This window comes from Colletes gigas, unplaced genomic scaffold (assembly GCF_013123115.1).
Source record: "Colletes gigas isolate AHSC1104 unplaced genomic scaffold, ASM1312311v1 Colletes_gigas_Sc00023, whole genome shotgun sequence".
NCBI lineage: Eukaryota > Metazoa > Arthropoda > Insecta > Hymenoptera > Colletidae > Colletes > Colletes gigas.
This window is the reverse complement of record NW_025106652.1, coordinates 792668-816543: the sequence shown is the minus strand read 5'-3', so window position 1 is coordinate 816543 and position 23876 is coordinate 792668. Positions and strand designations below refer to the sequence as shown.

Sequence of the window (23876 nt, the reverse complement as noted above, 5' to 3'; positions counted from 1 at the left end):
AACGACCTATGTTTAATGTAGCAATACTTATTTAAAATCTGGGACACCCTGTACGTAGAATGGTAGGGGACACATATACAGGGTGTTCGGCCACCTCTAGCAAAAATTTTAATGAGCGATAGTAGAGGCCAAAATAAGACAAAAATCAAGAATACTAATTTGTTGGTGGAAGCTTCGTTAAAAAGTTATTAACGTTTAAAGTGCCGCTCTTACTGAATTTTTTTCTCGAAAATGCGCAAGATTTCGGGGGTATGTCTATTCACCAAAAATGTCTGTAATTGAACCCTACAACCGAAAATAATTTTTCCACAACGATTTGCAATTTTTTAATTTTCTCGAATAATTTCACACCTTCTCTATTTTTTTTCTTGAAAGTGGGCAGGATTTCGTGGGTATGTCTAATGACAAAAACTGATTGTAATTGACCCCCGCAACCGAAAATAATTTTTCCACAACGATTTGCAATTTTTTTTCTCCGTTGAAAAATTTAGGCACCTAATTGGATTTTCAGTAAGGAATTTTTTTCTCGAAAGTGCGTACGATTTCGGAGGTATGTGTAATGATAAAAAATGATTGTAATTGATCCCCGCAACCGAAAATAATTTTTTTAAAACGATTTGAAAAATTTTTTTTCGCCGAAAAATTTCAGCACCTACTCGATTTTTTTTCTCGAAAGTAGATAGGATTTCGGAGGTATGTGTACTCACCAAAAATGATTGTAGTTGACCCCCGCAACCGAAAATAATTTTTCCAGAACGATTTGAAATTTTTGAATTTAATTGTTAATAACTTTTTAACGAAGCTTCCATCAACAAATTAGTATTCTTGATTTTCGTCTTATTTTGTCCTCTACTATCGCTCATTAAAATTTTTGCTAGAGGTGGCCGAACACCCTGTATAATGCGAAGAGTACATAACTTATTAATCAAATTAATAGTCAACGTCAAACTGACATTTATTTCAGTTTTAACCAGGATAAACCTAATTTGACAAGTTTTAATTTCTGCAATTGTCCACAATTTACATTTTAGAACAAAATTGACCGTGGTTCTAGCTATTCCATTTTTTCCTTTCGAATCTTCATGACTCTTTGAGCGATTTTTACGAATTTTTCCTACGATTTCCCCTTCAAATTTTCACGCGTAGTTTACCACGAACAAGTATCGCCGTCCATTCTACGGTTTCCCTTCGATATGCCTCGAATGTGGCGGTTAATATTCATTGCTCGATGAATATCAAAGCGGAGATAGATAATTGGAGAAGTTTCCAAATATATTTTGTTCCACGAATGGCGAAACTTTATTAATTCCGGGATCCCTATTTAAACACGCCCGTGCGTTTTTGCATTTTCGTTTTGAAGCTTCAAAATTTTCGAAACGCTCCAGAAAAAACGAGTTGGGATATTTTTATATATCGAAATCGTCAATGTAAATATGTTTACGCTTTTTTGATGGATTTTATCGAAATATTTTTCAACAGAAATCAATTTCTATACGTGCACTCTTAAACGATGAACGTAACGAAGTCCGCTCGATGTTGAAATCGCTAAACGCTGTGGAGGTTTCGTGTTTTCGGTCGAACAGGTTTAAATTAGTTTGTTTAAAGGATCGTGCGAGCTTCTTCAGCGTTGAAAATCGCCGTCGATACCATCGAGTACAGCTTCAACGTTTCGTCGCCTCAGCCGGCGAGATAAGGCTGCAGAACATTTATAATTAACCCTAAAACTGGTGTTATCGCGGATCTAGGTCGGTAATTATGAACACGCGTTTGCGAATATCCATGCAGCGCCTGAAACTTTCAGCGAAGATCGATCGTCGCCATCCCCGCGCGCCTCCGGACTCGCTGAATTTTTCAGGACTCCATCGTACTCCCTCCACGACCATCGCTGCGTCTTCTAGGACGCGAATTAATAATTAATCTTGACGTCATCCGATATTGTGACTCTTGGTCATCGACAGATCCCTCAGTATTCGACGAATCTTCGTTTAATCTCTTGACGTACAATGACGAGTCTAACTCGTTACAAGTTTTTGATATCAAGTTTCACAATTATAAGGCTACTCAGTTGCCACCAAGTCATGTACATATATTAAAATCAACCTCTTTTTTACACTCATGAGGTAATCATAAAATAAATTTACTCTCTTTCGTGGTCATTCCTTGTAAAAACAAAAACAAAATTAAATAATGTACGTTTCAAAAATTATTTGGAATTAAATTGTACGTCAAGGGGTTAAAACGATCGGGGTCCAAAGCTCACGTGTCGCGTAATTCGTGTAATTTTATCAAAATTATTAAGCTTTCAGGTCTTTTCAATTTTAATTCACGACAAAGTTGCAAGGAAAATAACATTAGATGCGAAATATTAAGGGTGGAAAAACTTTGGACACGTGTTGCATAATTCGTGCAATTTTATCAAAATTATTAAGCTTCTCGAGCTTTTCGATTTTAATTCACGACAAAGTTGCAAGCAAAATACATTAGATGCGAAATATTAAGGGTGGATAAACTTTGAAAACCCACGTATCGCATAATTCGTATAACTTTCTCAAAATTTTTCAGCTTCCAGCCCTTTTCAATATTAATTCGCGATAATGTTGCAAAATAATTTTAGATGCGAAGTAAATGTAAAATATTAAAAAGTTTGGAAGCCCGCGTGTTGCATAATTCGTGTAATTTTGCCAAAATTATTCAGTTTTCAACCCTTTTCTATTTTAATTCATGATAAAGTTACAAGCAAAATAAAATTAGATGCGAAATAAATGCGAAACATTAAGGATACAGGTTGAAGCTGTCGAGAGCCACCCGGTATGTATCTATGCACTTCCTGTAGATTATCGAAACTTCCTGCACAAGGGTATGGCCTAAATTAGCGATAATTAAATGCAGAACAGAAGCTGCGGCACACAGTCGCCGCGCATTGGAGGTTTCAGGCTCGTTCGAAATTTATTATCCGCTTGGAAGGCTGGAAATTATTAACTATTTTCCCATACCCGATATGGTCGGCACTATGCGTCATTCGGTGAAATAATTAACTCTCGTTAAATATTTCTTTCCGATTGTTCGCTGTCCTGAATAAACTCGATCGGAATGTTTTGTTGGGGGTCAAATATAGGTCAGCTCTAACCTATAATTCAGTTAAGCCTCGGTTAAATCGCGTTTATGTTAACACGATCCTATCGCGCTTCGTATACCGGGTGGTCTTCGAAAACATTAAACTACAAACGCAACTTTCGTTAGATTATCGAGCATGGAGAATGAACATGTACTGTTACTTACCAAATCTCGATTAAATCTGACAAGTAGAAGGGAAATTTTAATTTACAAAAAACTATAGAATGTCACTTAATACACAAAAATATAAAAAATACTTAAAGATTCGAATTATTATTATTATTATTCATTTGTTAACGAGAATAATCCCTTTAGTACAAAAGATGTACTACGTAAGAAACTACATTATCGCCTATAAAATTTTAACAAAATTTATAATACGTTGTAAGGATAATTTTAGACTTTCTAACGATTGTTCAATTATATCAGTTTTACTGTGTACAAAATTTTGTACGACTAATTCTATTTACTCATTCTATTTACACAATTCTGAGATTCCAAACGTTGTGCAGTAACTTTCAGAATAAAATAGAATTTCTTAAATATCTTATTGGTACACATAGAGGAAACAATCGAGTAATCGTTGAGCACGAAATATATTTAATTCTATTAATAAAAACTGTGATGTCTACTGATAAATAATTCGCTCCAAGCTTTCGTAAAAACTTAACAATTAAAATTTAATAGGCGATAGAAAGCGGGCGGAAGGGCGTTCCGGGGGTCGCGGTTAGGCGCTTCTTTTTAATTATGCAGCCATCCCCACGGCGAGCGGCCGTTCCTTCCGCTTTCGTGCCTGCTTTGTGTCGAGATAACGCGCATGAAAGACCACCCCTATCGTCTTTTGCGTCTCGAAACTATCTGGAACTCCGACGGTTCCCGGTTTCGTCCAGCGAGTACAATTTCATCCCACCTCCACACGATTTTCTTTCCCGCGCACCTTGAAATGAGATTCGCCGCGAAATAAGGGAACGATGACGTTCGTTCCGACGTCCGTCGACGAAAATTTCGTTCCAGCTGCTCCCGTGACTGTCTCGAAACATTTTCAGTGCATCGGCACGTGAGAGTGTCTGACAAAAGTCAGACCCGCGGGAATGCAAATCGCGCTCGACTCGAAGGCACCGGAATAGGGGTTGCTTCCTTCTCCGAGGAAGAAACGGGCGACGTTTGTGGGGGCTGTGGGAGGTCGGGGGGCTATGTAAATGCGGCCACCTTGTCGGAAATCAATTTTCGGCGCTCCCTTTTATCTTCGCCGCGACCTCTCTGCTATCTGTGCCACCTGTGGAAAAACCTTTCCAATCTCCTCCCCCCTCCCCCCACAAGATTTTTCCTTTTAAAATTCGTACACGTATATTTACTCTCCCGGTTCTAAAATTTTCATGAACGCGGACGCCAAATTTCTCTTCTTCTCTTCTGTAAAAAATTTTATGAATTTTATAATAAATCATGAGTGTATATTCTAAAATAAAATAATAAACTAGTAAATTTAGCTGTTCCGTGAATCAACGTTTGGAGTTGTTTTCGCGGTCGAGTACCACTTTGTAAAGTTTCTCCGTAAAGTTTCGTGAAATAAGGGATGTTTACTGTGAGTTCGTTCGTTTATTTTCGCGAAGTCATTGGCTCGGAACCACGGTGTTTAATTTTGAACAAGACCCCGAGAGAACATTTTCTGCAAATGTCACCAAGTAACGAGACTTAGAGAGGCGGTCAGGGTGGTTCTGGGGGGTTGAAAAGATCGCGTATCGTCGCAGCTTTTTATTCCGAGTGCCACGGAATGCGGAAACCGTGACGCTTCCGGAATATTTCCAGCGTATCCTCGAAACACGCTCCTCGATATTCCTCGGAAAAGAAATCGCGGATACGGGGTCGCGCGAAACTACCCTTTCTCAGGATTAATACTTCGACCCTCGAAACGACTGTTTCTTTTTTTTTTCATCGTGTTCGTCGATATAAAAAGAATAAATTCACCTAACGGAAAAGGAACCTCTTTTAAATCGTAAATAGGGCAAAAGTTTGGTTGCAATAATCGAGTTCGTACAAAAGTAAAACTTATATAATAATTATGCACTCTGAGAATGTTTTAAATATTTTGCGAATCAAGCATCTACTTTACAGTGTAGTTTAGAAGCTAAGAAAATTATTACGAAGCTGAAAGCTAATACCTAGTTAGTAAACTCGAGGGTTGTAATTTATTAAAAGAAGCGCTATACTTCGAAATTGTAAACAGTGTTCAAAATTTTCTACTTCCAGTTACTTCCACTAAAATCTCTATTAACAGAATTTTCCTTTCAAACTACATTATTTATAAAATTAGTCTTGCCAAAAGTTTCTACCCTAAAGCAGTGACACGGAACACTCCGGTTTTAAATATTATATCATTTTTATAATTCCGTTTTCTCTTTTCTATTGCACGAGAAATTATGAAATGAAGAATCGAACGAGGTTTGGTTATCGAGATAAAAGATGTTAAAGTTCCCAGGGCCGAAATTAACGGCCGAATATTCATGGCTGGTTCCTTTGTTGTTCTCGAAAGGGTTGAGGGGGTTGCTGGAAACAAGCGTGCATACATATTTACGCCGACTGCATGCGGTTTTCCCGGCGACATCGGAAACGTCGTTTCTGCGGATTTCGTATTTATGGAACGCGCGAAGACAAATATTTGCATATGCATGATCGGCCACGTTCCGACGGATCCGACTGCGGGGAAAAGTAAGTCACAAAGGAGCTGGAAACAGGGGCGAGATATTGATTCAAAGGAAGAGGGAAATTCTTGACTACAATGGAGGCGAAGCAGTATTTATGGAACGCGAAAGCATCGTACAAAAATCGAACATTCCTCGACGAGTGATTTCGGTAACCGAACAATTTCACCCGATTTCAACTACGATTTTAAGCATACTTTATTATATACAGGTTATCCCGTACCTCTACAGATGATTCTACTCGAAAAAACAAATTTGCGAACGTAGAACAAAAAATTTTCATTAGTTTCTTTGTTTTCGAAATAAATCGATTTCGAATATTTGTGGGGGTGGAAAACGTGGTATTAAATACTATTTTCACCGTTAATCGCTGTTTCTACATGTACGTTGATTCCCTCAAAAATGAAATCTCGAATGTAAAACGTTTTATTCTTCGTTTTCGATGTGTGTGTGTTTTTTCATGTAGAATTTTGGAACGCTCTTTATACGAGTTTCGATCGTTAATTTGAGTTTCATTCGGTACAAACGAACCAAAAGTATTCTATGTGACGAACAAAACGTAAAAATACAAAAATAGAATTAACAAGCGTGTAAAATTTCCAAGTGTTCGCTCGTGTTTCGCGTAAAGATAATAAAATAAATTTTGTTAAACTAACCTTTGCTGTTTTATTGTAAAGAAACGAAGACTGGGAAAATAGTGTATATAGAGTTACAAAAAACTGAACGAAATCAATTCATGGAATGGCTTTTCTCCAAACGAGACCTCCCTTAATTAAATTGACGCTCTGTGGTGGTTTCACGCTGGGCTGATCCTTGACAGAGTATATATTATACGCGTCGCGACATCGATGGGAAAGTAATTAGCGGCCACCCCGTAGAACGTGGACGTCTTTGAGTGGCGATATTAACAGTGTACACAAAGATATCGATTACCGACTAACGCGCTCCTCTTCCTATTTCTAAATATTTCCCTTTTGCTTGGACAAGACCACTGTTTGTTTCGAGGGGCGGAGATACATCCGGTTGACCTTCCACCCTAAATCCACAACCCTCGACCCTGGGACCCTCAACTCTGCAACCTTTATGCTCCGTGTGAATCGACTTCAATGGAAAGCTTCTTCTTTTCCCGTTAAGGGTGGCTCCTAAAAGGGAGCACCGAAAGAGGGCGATTCTTTACGAATTTCATCCCTCGAATACTACCAGCAACAATTTTTCCCAAACTTTCTACACTTATTTATTTCTGGCTCGAGTAAACACGCGTTTTATTTCGAGGTAGGAATTCATATCACTTTGATATTTAAAAACACCAGAGCCACTGTGAATTATTTATCCCTTCTTGCGATAAATGATTTTCCTATGCATTTTAATAATAATTCCTCTACAAAGGAAAATTTAGAGTAACTCTAAAATATTAGTTTCAAATTATTAAACCGTAATAAGTAATCGATAGTCCCTCATTCTAGTGGTCGATGTTAAACAACAATTTTTAAAAACCCAAAGAAGAAAGCAGCCCATATTTCGATCACGGTAATGGATCTATTCTACAAAAGATAACGATTCGACCAGTATTCATCGAACGGAAAGGGTGGCGAATTAATATTCGAGAGTAGCGTGCAGATTTTTTCCTTTTTCAGGATCATTCTTCCAATGCTAAAACTGTTCTTGTAGGGCTTTTTCAATTCCAAAAAAAAAAGGAAAAATCGTTCAATTTTTCCCAACGACGGGGTCGAAGAGTTCCCGCGCGAAATTTCATGAAAACGAAGAGTACCACTTTGAAACATCGTTCGACCGAGGAAACGGCTCGTGTATACGCCGTACGGTGGGCCAATAGTGTTGTACAGAAGTTTTCCAGCAAACTCTGACGTGTTCCCCGGCCTTCGGAGCCCGCCATTCTCCCTGTAATATTAACGCGGAGATAGGGGCACGGGGGATAACTTTTATCCGAACTTCAACATCGAAATTGCCTCGTTTGTATTTCGATCCCCAAAATGCCCCGGCATATTTACTCCTCGAATCCCACCGATCTCCATCGTCCTCCGCCAATGCAACCCTAGTCCCGCGCCAATGGATTTACCTCCACGCGAACGAAAAATCTCGTCGTTAAGAACTTATCACGTCTCATCTACGAACTAAAGTGAGATCGTCAAAGTTCAAGCTTTTCTTTAATACGCTTCGTATATTATTTAATCGTTTAGGTCCTGAAAAATTAAACCACCAGTTTAAAGAACAGAGTATTTCCAATCTATTGCCATTCGTACGAGTCGATATTAACAACAGTTAAAGCATTAATACTTTCCCAATACGGAAGAAATCAAATTTTAATTACACGCATAAACGACGAAATTAACACGCGTTTGTTAATACATTGTTCCGTTCGAGCACCTATTGTTCATCATTAAAATGATATTCAAGAGACGCGCGAAGGTATTCTATCGTATTCGTTTGCAATTGATTTACGAAAATATTGTCGATCGATTATTATGTCGACACAAACGTTCGTCTCTGTTAATTTAATTGGCCTCCCCTGTTCCTGTATCGATCAATCTCGATCGCCAGATATTCGATGCTTCGCGCGACACGCAATAAAGTCCGATACCAGGAAAATCCCCAGGTATAACAACGCGGCTGGAATATTTAAGTTCCGCGTCTGACTCTTGTCTTCCATTACCACTGGTTCTCGTGAAACGCTACAAAGTACGAGGCGTTCTAACTTCCGCGGTCCATTACTATTGCAGCATGAGTCTTACACCCCTCACCCGCCGTGGATGTGTCTCGGTGCAACGTGAGCGGAATATCGACTGTCGGGGCTCGTTTCTAAGGCCGATGTGACAAACTGTGGCACTTAAGGTTAACGTACACGGGAAATTCAACGAAGACGCGTTCTGACAATTCTTCCGACGCACAGCGGGGAAATTCGACGAATTCGTGACTGAAACTTTAAAATATGCTGCGCATATTTCTAATAGGAACTTCTTTAAGTCGAACGAAACATTAATAATAAGAAACTAAAGGAATTTGTATATCAAACTCTTCGTAGGAAGATAAGAAGTATCCGAGAGATTTTGTTAAAGTGTCTTGAAAAGGAAACGTGAGAATTTTTCGTGTTTCCTAATTAAAATTATCAGGAAACGCGAGAAAGCTTGTAATCTAATTAGGAGAAGAATTATTTAACATCGTTTGCCAAAAAGAGACTTTCGTTTCCTTGCTACGAGGGGGACAGGATGCGATTGAAACTAAAATTTGACCTCACTTTTTTAGGTCAAGGTCAATTACATGGCAGTTCGAATTTTTTCAGCGATTCAAGGGTGCAGAATCCTATAATGAACGTATAATTTTCTTATACTCTGTGAAATGATCGAAAACGTTCGATGAGAACCTAACCCAGACCTCGATTATTTTTTAGGTCAAGGTCAATTATCTGGAATTTTTTTTAACAGAATCCCAACAATACAAACAGGAAGTTGATTCAGGACTATCGTGTGTTACAATTGTGCTAGATTCGCAGAAATCGTATAGTTGTGAATTTCCATCAATTTCAGCAAAATTATGATTTAATATGTTCTCTTAAGAGTTCGAATTAAATCTGATAAGAAATTTGTTGCTTCCTGTCGAACATTGACTTGCCTGGAAGGTGATGGCCTCCCTCTCGATCTGAGTCGAGTTCTTGAAGATGGTGTCGATGATATTCAGAAACTTTTTGCGCTCCAGGAAGCTCGCTTGATCTTTCTCGAAGAAGTCGATGAAGTCGTACAAGATAAAGTAGGTTCCTGGAACAGAAAGAAATACGACATGTAGGTCAGAACATTTTGAATAGAAAATAGAGCATTTCAAGTTTCCCCATTGCCTACGTTTAGAGGAAAAAACTGAGGTATATTTATTAATATTTCATACAACATCGTAATAGTTAATTCCTTGACCTGTCTTGCTCGAGTGGCGGTAATGATAAAATCAGCAGCTTGAAGGACCAAACAAACTTATCGTTAATTTGTTTCAAATGTGTGAATCCTCATTTTGGCACGTGGCGCGAAGTTGGGGCGTCGTCTCGAAGTTTCTGGGAACCGGAGTCGTTTCCTCGGTATCTAACAACTGCGAATACGTTGAGTTCGCCTCGCAAATGGGTCAATTTTATACAGCGATAGCGCACTGTTGAACACGCAATACTCGGCGCTCGAATTCATGCAGAGTCTTGCGGACTATACGGTATCGTTCAACCGTGCAACATTCGCATTAGAGATCCTCAATTTATCTAACGTGGGAACCACCCGAAGCTTAGCAAGATCTTCGAAAATATTCGACGCCAAAGGAGTGAGAACTGTTACCAAAATAGGGGCGGGGAAATAGCAATAATATTTTAGAAATCATAAGGCCAACGAAAATAGTATAGTATAAATTCGGTGGTTACGAATCTTTTAACAACAAACATATCCCTGTAAACATATTCTAAAAGTACGTGGTTGCACAGGGTGAATTTATACATATATTCAATTATGTAAAAAGTTTCATACGAATATATGTATATATGAGGTACCTTAATTTTTGAATAATACTATCTGCTGTGTCGAGAGAAATGTGCTTCTTCACTTAGGTTACTCAGAGCAACTCTAAATTGATAAATATAACCGATGTTGCCTGGAACAGAACGAGAAGGACCCATCGTGTCAGCAGGCGCGTGGGGCACTGACGAGTGGGGGAAGGTTCGAGTCTACGCGCAGGGCCTCGCGACTAGCGCATGCGTAGAAACTGGCGCTCCGCGGATACGTAGAAATTTGACATTTTGAACGGCTTTAAATACCAAAAGAGATTTTAAATAACTGGCACATGGACACTCTGGAAGCTTTTTTGAAATACTAAAACTAATATCTAGGTTAATACATCTCTTAAAATACCACTGGTAAAATAAAACAGAGACGTAAGTTATATTATTATATTTTATGGTCAAGACACCACAGAGATACCTTTGTCATCATAGAAAATACGCGAGCCTAATATTTCTCTGTAAAAATTGGTTTCGTAAAAATTGGTTGCCAAGTTTCATAAAAACACGTCGATAGAGTGAAACGGCCTCGACAGTTTAGTAGGTAGGTGTAAGACGCGGAATAGAATTAGCATCGACTCGGGTGGCCAATAAATCACCCTCGTGACCGAGAAAAGAGACGATTTTTTCCATAGTCAGGTCGGTTTACACCTCCAAGTTCTCCCTTTTCAGCGTTTACGCATGTACAAGGTGCCCGATATGCAAAAACCTCGCCTGGGGTGAAGCCGCCTTTTAGATTCCAGCGAAACCGCCGAGGGCTGCCGCCCCTAAACGCGCACCCGTACGATACAAAGGATTTCCTGTCGAACTGATACCGACAACCTGTCAGGCTATTTACATTGTAAATATTTTCCCCGAAAATCCGTATATCCTCGCCTTCCAGATGCCGACCACGTCAACCTGGATGAAATATGAATTTGTCCGACACAATGGCTGGCCATGCACGCGACAACATAATAAAGATATTAACGAATTCGTTCACGCGCTCCTGAATAAACATTCATCACCCACAAGTTGACACTCAAAAAGTCGCAGATATCAGTACTCGTGCGTGTTGGGAAAATACTTTAGTTCCAACAAGTAGTTAAAAAATTATGGTATCGATAGTTTCTCTTTCTCGAAGCTTACAAAGTCCGTTGTTTATTTAGTATAGCTTTCTCTATTTTTTGAGAGTTTCCCAGCGATTTTAGCGTTCCGGGCAATATTTTATTTTCGAAATGCTTAATAAGTCGCGTCGTCCAGCTCGGGGGTGTTCGAATTTACCGCAGGAGAGGCGACGTGCTCAATGCAAAAGAACTCAATTACCGCCCGTTCCCCGAGGACATTCGAGATTCTTCCAGGATCCGTCCCCGACGCGCAGAAGTGGCGGGGGAGGACAGAAGTCGAGGGGAGCGGAAGCCATTACAAAGAGAAAGCGAAGAAGACCGACGAGGGTGGAACAAAGTGGAGGGTCGTCGCTGAGTAGGGACAAAAGAAAACGAAGAAAAAACGAAGCACGAGAAACGCGAGAGCCTGGGAGATCGAGAAGCTGTCTCCGCGACGCGAAGAACGGAGAGAAAAGGGTTAAGAAAAAGGAAGGAAAAAAATGGTGAAAAAAGGATGGGGTAGCCAGGTTAGATGAGTCATCCCTCGACTCGCTTGACTCTATCGATTCGGCGCTGGCAACTTGTTGGTTGCTCTGTGGTCTCCGACGATTTTCGCAGAGAACCGTGCCTCGAGACGTCGAAAGTACGAGCCAACCCCTGCGTTTCGATCATCCCTCTATTTTTCCGCGTGGCAGCTCGAGGGTGGCTCAACAAGGGTCTCAGGCATTCAACGAACAAGTATAACTTCTTTATCTAAACGCAAAGTTACGAAGTGCCGGAACGAGGGTCGGCTAGCCGCGTTTCGACAGGGATATTAAAAGAGCATGACAGTGTTCGAAAAATGGGCGACTTTGCTACTAGAAAATTCGATATCGGCGCTAGATTTCGTATTCACGTCGAATACGATTTATACTGAATTAATATCTTGACAAAGAAAATAAAAAATACGGTTTACTGTGCCAAAAATGTGTTACTAGATGACTTCGACTAGTTCCGTTTCGTGATTTACTTTAAGAAAAATAAATTCGGTTTAGACGCGCTATTAAAAATATTTAATCCACAATTGTACGACTCTGTGAAGATTCTAATAATAATTTCTCATGTTTTAGGAATCCTTGAAGGGGGAGGGTATAGAAACGACGATGGTGACGGACAAAATTTTTGATAGGTCGAACAGAAGAGACGGAGACTAAGCGCGCATCGATTTTCCCAGAAAGATGGGAAAGTTTAAGGACACCGTTCGACCGAACGAGGAGATAAATGAAGGCTTACGGAAGCGAAGTGGTCGCGGAAGACCACGGATAGGGACACAGCATTACGGACCTCCTCGTAAAGCCATTTCGAACGAGGAGAACTCAAACACTTGTGGCTTGCCGGTAGTCACAACTCGCATTAATGAGACACCCAGAGACGTAAAGACTATCCACTAACTTTCGCCCATCACGGATCGCGAAATCTCTGGCCAGAAACTCCAAAGCCAAACGCCACGGCTCACACGGAAACCGCGGTACCAACGGCCGCAAAGTCGCTGCAAACTCGATGAACAGTACGCGTTGTTTGCATTTTGAAACATTAAAATCCTTCAATCCATTCGGAAGTTACAACATTTTAAGCATACGCATGAAATTTCAGTAGAGCATTTATTTATGATCACACATTATATTTTCGATAATGAATTTTTTTCTCGAAAGCGGATAGGATTTGGGGAGTATGTCTCTTCGCCAAAAATGATTGTAATTGACCCCCGCAACAAAAAAAAATTTTTTTACAACGATTTGAAATTTCTTAATTTTGTCAACAATTTCATACCTTCTCGAATTTTGTACCCAAAATTGAGTAGGATTTCGTGGGTATGCCTGTTCACCAAAAATTATTGTAATTGACCCCCGCAACTAAAAATAATTTTTTAGAATGATTTGAAGTATTTTAATTTCGTCAATGTATCTACGAACCAATCTAGCACACTGTAAGAATTGTTTCTTACGAAAACAAAGCTCGTAAATATTATTTGTTAGCAATTTACATTAAATTCGATGAGCGTAATTATATAAATATACATTTTAAGTGAAAGAAAAATCACATTTTAACGTAACCGTGACATGTTTCGATAAGTGCAATCAATGTCTATTTTAGTATCCACAAACTCGTATATGCATTCGCTGAATAGTATTCGATTAACATTCAAATAGAATTCGCTGAAACGTTCAACAAGTTGTTCAAACCCTAATTATAACAGTTTCCGGTTCCTACCACCGGCTCTAAATAAATAATACTAGTTCAACTCTGGAATAACCGGGACGACGAGTGATACGCGCAAATGAAGAAGCATCGCCTAGCCGAGCGCATAAATCTTTTCGTCGTTAATATTACCGCGTTGGAATTCCACGTCTGTCTCCGCGGAAAGAAATAACGTCGGGGGTAAGTAGCTTCCGTTTCACCCGCGCGGGAACCCCGGGGGAAAGTAGAAACAACGCTCGTAAGAAAGCTCGGAATAAACCGTTCACGCGAGTCGCGACGCATGCATATTGCACCGTACGAATGCACCTGGAACAAGACGTATTTCGTTTTCATGACCGAGCGGACTTTATGAGTCTTGCGGCGTCGTGATCGGGGTAACTTTACGCGATTCACGGTGAATTTATTTATTTACATTACCCGGGGCAGCTAGTTTCGATCTGGACGACGTCGCGCGGCGAATTCAAACGCCCCGGAAATCGGGAAACGAGGGAAAATCTCGTCCACGATCTACGAAGATTTAATTTCCAATTGATTCCTCCTTTACGAGATACGTGAATATCAGGCAATTGTCAAAATTCTGTAGAATTTTTGCTGTGAAAATATTCGACTTGGTCTATTTAGGTATTAATGTTAGATCAAGAACACAAAAATGACTCTAAAGATATACCAGAGAGCTTAGGTTTAGCATGAGTTAATTTTCTTTTCTTTGTCTCCCTGACAGTGACTTTCAAATAAATTCCGAAAAGGGCCTATCGTATTCAGTAAAACGTAAAATTTTAAGATCTCTCGAATTTTACGTCGAATGATCTATAACGTTGGTAACAACGTAGCTAAAAACGCTACGAAACGGCAAGAAATAGTACTGATGGACTCGAAAACTCCCTTCCCCCGATCGTCGAATTTCACACAACAGCAAGCCAGCTCTACCACGATTTTCAGTCGCTTTTTCAGCGAGGGGCAAGAAATTAAATGGAAATAAAAAAAATTTGATTTTTAGCAGTGCGGCAGAAATTATCCGGCGGGCGTGTTTAAATGCAAGTTTGCGAATTAATCGTCTGCGCAGAGGCGGTCCGTGGAATATTAAGCAATCGTGGAAAATCGAGGGCTGCGCCGGGAAACCGTATAAATCAACGATCTCCAACTCCGTCGCTGGTGTTAATTTAAAACAGTACTGGGGCAGAAATAAAATATAATTTCAATAAAAAAAAAAGAAACGGACTCGAAGGTTATCGTTTGTCGTTAGAATAAAAATATACGGTTGCGTCTAAAAAAAATATCGAAATATTTGCCAAGCGAAATTAATTTAATTTCTTTTTCCTCCCCCTATCGCCGGAAGTGGATAAATTATACAGTTCAGTGGCTTTTATATCCGCCAAAGTTAGCGACCACTGCTATAAATTATGAGAAACGAGGACGGAATCCGTCTCCTCGTCAAAGGGGTTGAAAATTCCTTAATCAGATAGAGAATAGTCTTCAGAATTTCTTTCATTTCCAAGGACCCAAAGAATTATCACAGCCGAAGGTCTGCAAGTGGAACGACGTCTCATCGGTTTCTGAACATCGAGGGGTAGTTCTAATTTATTTTTCACGGTGGTGAGTTCCTTCATCGACGGGGGGTTAGCGGGTGGTGGTGCAAGTAATCGCGTTCGCCTTGAGGAAGCACACTTAAATTGCGTTTCTTTGCATCCCGGGAACCCCACTCTTCGATGAAAGCCAGTCGCTAAGACGAGGGTGAGTTTTTTATTCCAGGCTGTCAGAAGATGTCGCCCTCGTCCACCAGAGAATTATAATTGTTCCGAGTTTCGAAAGAGGCTGCCCGAAGCCTCGAGCGATCAGGAAATCGATGTACCTCGCGTTTCCTTGGAGTTCATAGTCTTAATAACAAGGGTTCGGACAGAGATTCCAAGAATTAAAAAAGTTATGATAGCTTCGACCGGGCGATTGTGGCAAAAATGTGCAACCGGACTTTCGAAGCTCTATTTCGAATCTCGTCGAAACGGGGCGTGGAAAAACTAATAAAACTTTCGACTGGAATTTTTAATAGCTTACGAAAGTCGTATGTTTTACGAGGAAAACTATAAAAATTCGCTTAATCGAGTCCTTGTCCCTTATTCTAAATCCTTCTTCGTGAAAGTTGAATGGCGAATAAGACAAAATCAGGCGTGTTTTTCGCTTCCTGAAGAGAATAACAACCCTTTTTGGGTTTTCAGCGTTTCATTAACTAACGTGGAGGAAAAAATGGGTAGGTTCAACGATATTGAACGCAAATGCAATCTGCCTCGGAACGTTTTCCAGCATGGTTCGTCGACGCGTTTCCCTCTGATATCGTCTTGCTTTTTACGTCGGTGGAAACGTGGCAGGGCGAATATCGAACAACGATAAGGGGGAGCGAAACGAGAGAATTGGATGAAAAAAGCCGGCAGAAAAATGAACCTATCAGTCTATTAAGAAATGCTGAAGAGAAAGGGGCAGGATAAATTACAAAGTCGGTGATCGTTTCGCTCGTTCAATTTCTGTTTCTGATTGACAACTGTTTGGGTTAAACAATGCATTCTCTCATTTTAATCGCCCTGATTGAAACAATTTTTCTTTGGAAGCTCTGAAAAACCTGTGTTGGAAGATTCTTTAAAGCGACGAATGACGAGACGTTTTTACAAATTTTGTTTGTATCTCATTTTCTTTATAGCAACAGAAATATTTAGAAACGTCGAGTTAAATAGGACACTTAAAATGTATTAATTCCAATCGAATAAAAATTAGAAACAACACGTAATCGTGGGGTGTTTTTTAAAAGCGAGTTATTTTCAGATATTTCGAATTAAAGTTCCATTAAGCCGCAGTTATTATTAGTTTTCAAAAAAAAAATTCCATTACTTGATAGCTACCCTTAGCGTCTGTAACCTTCGGTTATTTATAGATTCCGATTATAGTGTAAAGGTAGTTGAATCACTGGTATCATGACGATTGCTTCTAAATACTATTTGATCAATAATTTAAACACACGATGCTCGTCGAATAACGTTCATGACCTTTTCTTAATATTATCTTGCTTTAATTAAACTCGTCAACGGATCATTTCCTTCCATTAACTTTGCAAACAATTCATTCCTGCTATTCCGTAAATATATATAATTATGAACGTTCTAGTTGTATTTAAAAATTTCCCAAAATTTGATTCCCTTCCTTTTCTGTGCTTTCAATTGTTTCACTAAGCACGACCATAGTTGATTGTCTGGAGACTGCGTTAACGAAACCAATAATATTCTCTAAACAGTTTTTATCATAAATCAACTTCTCCCCGGGGATCCACCTCCGCACTTAACTTTCATGGCACCGAAGTTACTAATAATTGCCTCAATTAATAACAGACGTTCTCTGCGCCCTTCCAACGATAAGTTATCCCATGTGAGAAGGGGTGTTTCAGATGGGAAGAAACTAGGTCAGGGTGTTCCCATGTTTGATAAGCTTGAAGTTGTTGCCCCAGCGAATTACCGGGGAAAAACTATTGACCAATAAGTCCCCTGCTCCATCTCATCCATCATCCCCCTTTTTCATTTGTTGAACACCGATAGTTGGCAACTTAGTTGGAATAATCCCAAATCTGGGCATTTAATTCAAACTAAATTTCAGGGAGCACTCTGGTGTAAAATTATTTTATTTTACAAATTTTTCAAATTTAATAGATAGGAGTTTCCACTTATAAATATACTTGGCTCGAGAATACTATACGTATCTATTTTTTCAATTATACGAATACGAAGGATAATCACAGATTTTTTATATCACAGGAGGATTGTATTATACGACGTACTTTAATTACACGTTTCATATATGCGAATTATTGCTAAAAACAAATATTCTTTTGAAATAAAATACTGAAATAAAGAAATTTTGGTAATAAAATTCTATTCTCCATATTTTGGTTCGCAATTGCGACGATAATATGGGTAGCTTCGGGTGCAACTAATAATTTATTATCGATGACGAGTATCCGTGACCTTCGGGGCCTCGATACGATAAAAGGATCGCGATTAATCGGGGCTCGAATTAATTTCCACCGTGTCACCGAAGATCGAATTCGTTTAACTCGCGGCCAGAGACACCGATTCGCGTTTAATCGAAATTTCCCCGGTCCTCGGTCGTGATACATGACGCCTCCCCGTTCCGAGCGTCAGTGGCGCGAACCGGAAGGTTCGCAAATGAAATATTGTATTTGGGAATCGATGTGGAAAACGACGGTGTCGCCGTGAGTTAGCGGAATTTTTGATCCGACGAACCCTCTGGGCAGCCTTTTGTTTGAAATTCCTCTAATTTCGTGAACCAACCTTCCGTGAATTCCCCGTCAGGCTGAACGGGAACGTTAAATTCCCGCCGTTCCGAAATTCGCCGTTTAAAAATCGTTTGAATATTCCCGAAGTGGCGACGAAACGTTTCGAAAGACACAGAGCACGCCTGGGCCGAGGGGACGAATGATATTCGACGCCAAAGGGAGTGTTCTGTGCAGTATTTCGAGGGAAATATGATTACGCGACGTCTCACCGTGGAACGGGATCGAATTTCAGCTCTTCAGGCTTTCTCTTCACTCGATTGTTTAATCGATCTCGAAATAGTTTTATTGTTTTTCAATTTTATTCCCAGGAAGAAGAGTATTCGATAATTTCCCTGGGCGTATTCCGGATTTGGAAATTGGTTAAAAAAATCTAGAATTTGTCAGAATTATCGAAGAAATTCTGATATAAAATTTTGTAATAGTTGTTGTCGTTATTCCCTCGATTAATTCCGATCGAGGGGGAAAAAAATGGTGCATTCGTGCTTTGTGCACGTATATCGAGTTGTTTACATATAAAGTCACGAGATACAAAATAAAGAATCACAAGATCGACGAACAAATTTATCGCTAGAGCAATTTCTTTGTCCGTGGTCGTTAGGGCGAGAGTCCGTGCCGTTCGCCAGTGTTGCAAGGGCGATTTCAAACTCTGCTGAACAGCTAGGCATTCAAGCCTCCGAGCGCCCGATCGCATGATGAAAAAGAACGCCCGTCGATGCACGGTGAGATGTCATTTTTAACGCAACAAAATCAAAAACGTTTCTTCTACCAACAAAGTAACGTTTCCATCGCGGAACGATTCGAGCTTGAAGCAACACAGGGAACAGGAAATATTTTCAAGGATATAATTATAAAATATAGGATCTCCTTATAATTTTACGTTTCTTCTGCATCCACGATCGAAACAAATCAGTTTTACGCTCGCCTTTCGACAACAGCTGACTTTTAACGTAAAAAATTTAACAATAAAGACTAGATGGCTGAAATTGAATAGCAAAAGTCGACTATAAAAACGAAGTATGTATTTTCTCGCAAAGTCGTATAGAATAAGAGCAAAGACAGTATCTCGGGTTTATTCGCTCTAAAACCGAAGCGAAAATCGACGTCGAAGCCGAACGAAGACTCTCCTCCGGATCGACCAATCACAGAATTTCACTCTTGCGTTCCGTGCAAAAGCTTTATTATCGGTCTCGTGTGCGTGCACCGCCATTTTCGTAATTTATTCGCGGTAATTTATCTGTCTTTCGATTCGCCTCGCAGCCAGAGACATCATTCTTCGTCGACGGAAATGAAATCGCGTCGCTGTCACTGACGCGGCCCCTCGAAAGCGAGAGAGACCATCTTGAAAGTGGAAACAGAATTTCGCAGAGACGTTCTTTAAGATCCAGCCGGTACTTAATATCACTGAGACCCGACGACGTCAACGTTATTTCAAACCTGCCGCCAGGAGAAAAACGAGCGAGCTCGAAAGAATTCCACGACCGGTGTCCGCCATCTTTGACTTTTATTTCGCGATACACACGTGCAGACATTGAATTGCAACGTGACGTCGCAATTTTTCTTTTCCGCGCTGTCGGAGACTTATCCAGTCGTTCACACTATAGTTTGTCAGACGCTTGAGTATTCAAGTGTGAGACGATTTTCAATAAAGTTTTAACGATATAGAAGATTTCAACTTACGCTGTATTTAAAATTTTCATTTATTGGATATCCATTTATGATTTGTGATGAAGAATAGTCTTCTGCGCATCTACCTTGCGCACACCTGCAATGGCCGCCAGTTAGGTCGCCCTCTCACGTATTTGTGGTTAATAGAAACTTTAAAAAATACCTATTTTCAGTGATTAATAATTGTCTTGTTCCTTTGGTCTACGGAATAATGTTTTTAAATTAAAACTGGCATATAACTTTCACGGTATTCGAATTACGCGAAAATTTTCAGACAGAACTAACTGCATAACTAAAGGACTCGTCGCGGCGTAGTTTTTTTTCCAGCTCGTAACAATGCGCTGTATCTTCGCGGTTTCTTGTCGGCGGACTCGCGGAATTTGATGAGCGAAGTTGGACGCGAGCACAAAGCGCGTAACGCCCGAAAGAACAGAAAACCGGATATTTAAATCCACGCTTGTCCGACGGGAGCGCGGAATTTCAGGATTCAACGACGGTAACGAGGAAGAACTTTCCAAACGTGGAAAGTTCCCTTGGCCGCTGGTTCCCGTGAATTGGTACGCGTCCGTTGGATTCTAATTGACCAAGAAACAGCCGAGGCTTTGTATTAGTCACCGTTCGACGGTCTCCCTAGTACCGTAGCCGTCCATCCCTAAATGAAATTGTCGGATAGCTTGGTTCTTGTTAAATTACGAATTCAACAAACAACGTTTCCCGCGACGACGATGTCATCCCGGGCGTTATTGTTCTCGTTAAAACTTCCGCCGTCTGATTAGAGCCGCGTCGGTGCCCGACGAGGGTTGTTTTTAACCTACCACCATAACTATTCTTGCGATTCGATAGTCTGTTCGCGATAAAAAACAAAATCCGCTACGTACAACTGGAATAAGTAAACTGTCGGTCCTGGGGATTTATCGCGAGTCGAAACAAACGTTTTCGAGACATTTTATATAAAATTGGCGTCTGGGTGAAATTATTGCTACGCGTAAAAATGTAAATATATCTGAATAGCCTTCATTTTTCTAAGTATTTTCGAGAACGAATCGTTCATTGTATTTAATGTAAGATCTTAACCCTTAAGTGGACTCTCAATCTCAACTGAATTATTTTACTTAATGTTGATTCTTATCGAATTGGTAAATGGAAATCAGTTTGTCTTTAAAGCATTTAAAAAACAATGAACTAATGGAGGATTGCATAAATTTTCAAATAGTTACATTTACATATATTAAATCCATTTAAGGGTTAACAGTAACAATTTCTTCAGTTTGAATAGTATTTTAATAAACTAGAACCGACTCTTGGCTAGCTGTCTTTGACGAGGATCTCTAATGGATCTCTAATGGAGGATTACATAAATTTAAAGTCAACTTGTTGTTAAAGTTCCAAATTCTTGATATGTTGATTAACAATTGCAACCAGAAAATAAATCTGGCTACCGAAATTTCAATTCGTCAAAGGGAGAAAGAAGTCGTAGGATCCGTACGATAAAAAGGAAGAAACCGTTGCTGAAAGTAAATCCGACTAATCCAGTTTCGGTCCGACCTCATTGGCGATTGTTTACTCCGCAGTGACGCAATGTTTGAGAACGATGTAGATACACACGGAGTAGCAAAGTGTTTACATTAATTTGCAGCGGTGTTTCAGGGCACGTATCGCGAACGGATGGGAGAGGCGGACGCGCGTGCGTACAGGAATATGGATGATTTCCTCATCGCGTTATGAGGAAAGTTTCGACGATCAAGCGTTACCCGGAAGTTACAGCGAGTCTACAGACGCTCTCGTTGCTCTTGAAAACTCGCCTAAACCCAATCGAAACGGTAACCAAAATTCAATAGCTCCTGCTTTCTCCTGAAAAAGATCTTCTCATTTTGAGCGTTTCTGTTTCAAGATTGTTCTCAACGAGATTTGTAGAATTGGAAAACCCGGACGGATTATGAGTCCCGAAAATTCGCCTAGAGCGGCGTATTCTTGAAATGTTCCTGTCGAAATCAATTTCCATCGTCGTTCCGGTCCGTCGTTTCCCGCAGTCGGTCGCAAATTGCTTTTCGTTTGGAGAATTTTGCTCGATCGGCGTCCGGACTAATCGGAACTGGAATTTCCTCGAGCGCGTGGCACGTGCGCAACCCGGCGATCAGAGACGCGACAGGATTCGATACCTCGCGCGGTAACCGAGCGGAAGTGGCCGTCCGCGTTCGAGCTGTAACGAGATCCAGCGGAACCGCAGCCCGAATTAATTGCACAGAGTCGCCAGGAGTCCGAGACCGTCTGACGGCCGCCTCTTTGCGCCACGGCTTTAATCGAACCTACGGGAACCTGGTAAACACGGTTTACGTCGTGTTTACATCCCGCTCGTGAACACGCATGCATGATTAAACAGACGCGGTCCGGTTACACCCGACCGACGATAAATGCTGCACCCCTCCAGAAAACCTATCGTCGACCTTTTTAGGCGAACGAAATTGCTGGGGGAAACAAACTCCCGGTTACTATCCCATATAGTTTGCTCAGGTAGAACCGAACGGAGTGATTCCACGTGCAAAAATAGGTCGAAATAACGGATAACGCTTGTTTTGTTTTCGTGGTAATTGAATTTCAATTTTCGCGTTTCTAATCATTGATAGAGATCTCTATCTGGGCTCGATATGCATGGAAATATGTTACTCTCATAATTTGCTATCTTATACAGGGTGTTCGGCCACCCCTGGGAAAAATTTAAATGGGAGATTCTAGAGGCTAAAGACAAAAATCAAGAACACCAATTTTTTGATTGAGGCTTCCTTAAAAACTTATTAACGTTTAAAGTTCCATACCGACCAGCAATTTTTTCAGAGAAATTAAAATATTTCAAATCATTCTAAAAAAATTATGTTTGGTTGCGGGAAACAATTTCAATCATTGTTTGTGAATAGACATAACCCCGAAATCCTACGCAGTTTCGAGAAAAAAATTCGAGAATATATGAAATTTTTCGATGAAATTAAAAAATTTCAAATCGTTCTGGAAAAAATATTTTCAGTTGCAGGGGTCAATTACAAGCATTGTTGGTAGATAAATATACCCCCAAAATCCTACGCACTTGTGAGAAAAAAATTTTTGTAGGTGGACAAATTTTATCAATAATTTGGTTAATAACTTTGTAACGAAGCCTCAATCAACAAATTGGAATTCTTGATTTTCATCTTATTTTGGTCTCTAGAATTGCTCATTAAAATTTTTCTCAGGGGTGGCCGAACACCCTGTATAGTTTGAAGAGGTAAAACTGAACAGAGTGTACGATTTCATGTGACAAAAATAGGTCGAGAAAGAAAGGAAAACACTTTTTTGTTTTCGTGATAATTGGGTTTGAATTTTGGAGCCTCTGACCATGAAATCCATTGGATTTAACTCGTCATAGCTCGAAAACAAGGTCGAATAGGACGTATGTTTATATGAACTTTTTTTATTGTTTTCATCTGTAGAATCTAGTCCTGAAGTAGGTCTCACATGCTACGGTTCCTCTGTATAGTTTAAGGAGGTAGAATAGAACGAAGTGTATGATTACACGTGACAAAAGTAGGTCTAAAATGACGGACAACCCTTTTTTTGTTCTCGAGATAATTTGTACGTACACTCCGCGGATGAGACGCGCTTGCTGTGTGACGCGTCGACGAGGGTCGTAAGTCTTCGTTACGAATATTTTCGACACCCGGTAGAATGCACGTTTAAGATCCCTACGTCCTGTTAAGTCCGTTGGGATTAATTGGGTTTGAATGAGCTTGACAACGTGTGCAGGAAAAACTATATATTTTTGTATAATACACTTAAACTGTGTTCGTGAAAATTGTTTTGCGTGTTGTGTTACGATACCGAGTTCGTGGTATACTGGTCAAAAATCAAGCCCGCCCGGCGATCGGGACCCTGGCTATATACCCCTGGTCCCGATCGTCTTTTGGATTTTCTTCGCGCCGGGTGCAAAAGTTCGAGGCGCGTGCCGTGAAACATTCTCGGGCCTTCGAGGACCGAGAATACTCCGCGACACGCGCAATCGATCGATTTTGCACCCGACCCGAATCGGTTGCCCCCGGCACCGTTTCTAACGGACCTCACCGATGAGTAATATAGAAAATAGCAAACATATAAAAACCAAAACAAACTATATAATTAAAATATATAAGCAAGATTCCGTGTGCTATGGAACATAATTAAATTTAAATTTAGGCGCTTCTGAC

The 23876-nt window shown here is 40.2% G+C and overlaps 1 protein-coding gene across 1 annotated transcript in view; it reads right to left on the bottom strand.

Moving 5' to 3' along the window:
- The window catches only part of LOC122401260 (acetylcholinesterase-like), a 129462-nt gene that overhangs the window by 49873 nt on the left and 55713 nt on the right, over positions 1 to 23876 (bottom strand). The window contains exon 2 of the mRNA XM_043403289.1: positions 9438 to 9580. Coding sequence (XP_043259224.1) covers positions 9438 to 9580 — 143 coding nt within the window. The remainder of the gene's footprint in view (positions 1 to 9437; positions 9581 to 23876) is intronic.